Source organism: Trypanosoma cruzi, genomic scaffold (genome assembly GCF_000209065.1).
Source record: "Trypanosoma cruzi strain CL Brener 1047053513793 genomic scaffold, whole genome shotgun sequence".
NCBI lineage: Eukaryota > Euglenozoa > Kinetoplastea > Trypanosomatida > Trypanosomatidae > Trypanosoma > Trypanosoma cruzi.
Window position 1 is genome coordinate 30,383 of NW_001849192.1, and position 3,716 is coordinate 34,098.

Below are 3,716 nucleotides of genomic sequence, written 5' to 3' on the forward strand. Positions count from 1 at the left end.
CCCCCCCCTCCCCCCTCCTCCTCCCACAAAAACAAAACAAAATTTTTTTATTGAAGTGAAAAAAAAAGAAGAAAAAAAGAAAAAAAAAGAGAAAAGTCAAAAAATCAATCAAACAAACAGGGAGAGTTGTACAGAAGAAAACAACAAAAACAACACGCACACCATAAAAAAAAAGAAAAAAAAAAAAAAAGAAAAAAGGAGCACGCAATTCTCTCCCACAAGTATTTTGACCTCCTCCGATTAAACATCTCTAAAAGCAAAGAAACATACATATATAAATAGATATATAAATAAATAGACAGATAGACAGATATACAGATATTTTTACGCGCATGTCCACATAATTTCACGCACGTATGTGTACGATGCTTGCAATGCATAAAGCATCGCTGTTGATGATGGCATCCTACCGCAAGAAGCGACAACCCGGAACGCACCCTCCACACACGGTGAAATCTGGAAAAAGGCGCCAGGCAGATGCATTTACGCTTCGCAGTTCCTGGCAGCATGCACAGGGAGCCAGACAGAGGAAGACGCAGCAGCAGTCACCGATAATGTTGCCTCGCGTCCCGTTCTTTTTTCGCAGGTTGTACCGCGTGAACCACCTGCCAACGGGGCAGCAGAGAATACAGAAACAGTGCGGCCAGACAGAGCACGGATCATCCAGACTGGATGCGTACAGCTTACACATGGAGAACGGGCTTAGACACGTCCAGTGCAACAGGCAGTAAATGACACCCAAGAGGTCCGGATGACCGCAGCATGGCGCCAGCTTCCAGCACTCCCAAACCGCACCGGCTTGGCCTGACCATTCCAACTGGTCCAGTCCGCAGAGGCCGAGCGGCAGTGTGCTCTCAATCTCTCTTATCTGTGTGGACATTTCCCGCGAATGTTTTGTTTAATAATTTAAAAGTAGAAATGACAAAAATACGGGAAAAACTTCTTCTATTTCTTTTGCACTCCAAAGGAAAACAAAAAACAAAGCAGATGGTAACCAAAGAGTGGCGCCTGCAGAGATGCACCTAACGGCAGACACGCGGGGGAGAAAGTGCGGGGAGGCCACCCAACAAAATTAGATACACGCACAGACAACACAAAAAGGAATTCTTGTTTAAGCAGACACACGGTGCAGCAGATGGCTGATTATTTCGGCAGCCTCAACCGCGTATATATATATATATACTGCTGTAAAAACTATCGTTTCGCCTTACCGGCCTGCAGATCGAACGGCTCAAGGGACAAAAGAGAGCATAGAAAGGATGTCAATTGCAGAGTCGCAACAGGGCCCCCGTCAGCATCCTCTGAACCGCCCTTCAGCGACCCAACGAACGGTGTGCCAAGAGGTGAAACGCCAAAAAGAATACCGGCGGCCCCACCATTGCCTCGGCGAGGTTCGCTGTGTTGCAGCACGATGAGTGATCGTACAACAAATCGCGTTGCGACACCGCGGATGAGCTCTGAAAGGAGAATTTTCAATAAAACAAGAATCGCCAGCGACAACGCAAAAAGTAATGGTGCACGGAGAAGCATCATAGAGACAAACGGGTAGAGACTCCACAGTAGCAGTGCTGCATACGGCACAGGGACATAACCAGTACGCTTTACGTACTTTGGAAAAAAGCCGTCGCTCGCCGACAGAAGTGTCTTCACGTTGTCCACACGCAGTTGCGGTTCATCAACGCAGCGGATGTGAATGTTGTCGCCAAGCCGCCAGAGCACCGTTTCTGACGCCATGTCAAGTATCGTGAGTTGCGCGTAGGTGCGGTAAACGCTAAGGGAGATGCCATTAAACTTCGCTACAAAGAGGTGCTTCGTAAAATCCACAAACACTTCCCCCAAAAACACCAGAAGCATGTCGGCAATATCCAATACATGAAACTGCTCGTGCATGTGCTGCAAGGCCATGACAAGAACAAAAAGCAGGAACTTTAATCGTTCCACGGCATCCGCCGCTGTCACCTGCAGTAACGACTCTCGGTTATATTTCTTGTACGCCGCGCCCTTCACTTCGCTGAGGTTCGTTCCCACCATCAGAGCCAGCAGCAGGCGATCCTCCGCATTCATCGCAACGTTCAGCGTGACAACAGAGAGCAGCAGCGTCACTGCATGCACCGCGACACACACCACGGAAAGTATAGCACTCCCAACCGGAAGCCATAATGAATGCGTAAAGAGTACCTCGGGTCTCGGATGTTGTGGGTTTTTTTTCTCCCAATTTTGCACGCTTATTGTTAGAACCTCAATCACTTCCTGCGAGAGGGCTGAAAGTAGCCTGTCCACAACTTCAAGAATATTAAAGACCATCACAAGTTTAATAAATGACGTACGCCGCACCACATGGTAGAGGTAGGCGTATAGGTGTGTTGCGTACAACGACAGGGAGCAGTATGTCAACATGCCAACTGCAATGAGGACCAACGCCACGATATCGCGTCGTTCGAGGCGCGGAAATGCTACAATACACTTCAGTGGAAGGAGTAACATCGACAGGAGATTCTCCGCCATACCAAGTATCGTAAGGGCAAAGTAAAACTCAATCTCCACCAACATCTCCGGCATGCGTACAAAATGGTCCAAATATTCGTTAAACCCCGTGCCTTTTGGCAGGTGCGAGGGGTCGTCCCCGTCGTGCACTGACCGCCCCGCCCGCTCACTTTTTGTGGAGCCGAATAAACTACGCAGAATCTGTTCTCTCATTTGGATTCCGCCACCCCTAAGCTAGAGAAAAAAGCAAAAACAAAACAACAACAACAACAACCAAAAGAAGAGAGAGGAGAGAAAGGAAACACCAATAAGGCATCAAGAAAAGAATACATCCAAAACAATTTACAAGGGCTTCTGCCCAATAACCACACAAACACACAAACACACACACACACAGAGAGGGTGAGACATGCCCTCAACCCGAGAAGCGGCGAGGAAGGCCACAAGAAACAATACAAAAAAAGTATATATAATATATAATACGTGTTATCATGCATGGATGTATTTATCGATATGACAGGGAGACACGCCTCACCTCTATTTTTTACAGTGCCACCTGCTCCTGCAGCTTCTGCACTACGTGTGCAAATTCCCCATCTCCAAGTTTTTGTCCCTTCTTCATGTTGCGACGCTCCTTCTTAACCATTTCCTGCATCGACCTTCGTACCCGTTCAATGAATGGAACAAGTTGAGAAAAGATATCCTCCGGTTTCTTCTTCGCATCAATGATGCCAAAGTACTGCAGAAATTTTATTCGTGTGTTATCAAGACGGCCGTAGTGCTGCCTTAGTTCCTGCAGTTCTCCAGTCACACGCATCGTGAATTCCACCGCAAAGGGGACAAACGGATCCTCCGCATCCGTGCCAAGCTCAACCAGTTTCTTTTTCACAAGGGTACAGTGATTCTGGAATACCTGCACCGCCTTCTCCGCTTCTTGCATGGCCATCTCCATGTCCCCCCAACTGATCTGCATCACATTCGCGGTCAAAACAGGCTTCATCTCATCGATAAGATGTAGGGCCTCGGGACGACGCACCTTCACAGTAGTCACAAGGTATGTGAAAAGTGACGACTTTCCTTTATTGTCTTTCGTCAACTCCAGTTTATCCAAAAGGCTTAAATTCACCGCACCAGCATTACCCCTGCGTGCATCTCCATAATTCATCATATTACCAAAATTTAGCAGCAGTCCGAGATAGTACGGCAAGTATTTGCTGTTCAGCACGGCCACC

General features: G+C 47.6%; 3 protein-coding genes across 3 annotated transcripts, besides 5 other annotated features; all 3 read right to left on the bottom strand.

Annotated features, from left to right (window-relative positions):
* Nucleotides 1–3,716: a sequence feature (heterozygous, non-Esmeraldo-like haplotype).
* Nucleotides 59–95: a microsatellite.
* Nucleotides 166–197: a microsatellite.
* Nucleotides 267–321: a microsatellite.
* On the bottom strand, nucleotides 407–880 carry Tc00.1047053503565.29 (hypothetical protein, conserved; the record flags this gene model as incomplete). The annotated part of the gene is made up of 1 exon (XM_798016.1): nucleotides 407–880. One exon carries the CDS (start codon nucleotides 878–880, stop codon nucleotides 407–409), a length of 474 nt encoding a protein of 157 aa, XP_803109.1.
* Nucleotides 1,195–2,697, bottom strand: Tc00.1047053503565.20 (hypothetical protein, conserved; the record flags this gene model as incomplete). The annotated part of the gene is made up of 1 exon (XM_798015.1): nucleotides 1,195–2,697. One exon carries the CDS (start codon nucleotides 2,695–2,697, stop codon nucleotides 1,195–1,197), a length of 1,503 nt encoding a protein of 500 aa, XP_803108.1.
* Nucleotides 2,851–2,880: a microsatellite.
* Tc00.1047053503565.10 (uncharacterized protein) lies at nucleotides 3,029–3,716 on the bottom strand (the record flags this gene model as incomplete). The annotated part of the gene is made up of 1 exon (XM_798014.1): nucleotides 3,029–3,716. A coding segment is annotated over one exon (688 nt), but the record flags the coding sequence as incomplete, so codon positions are not given.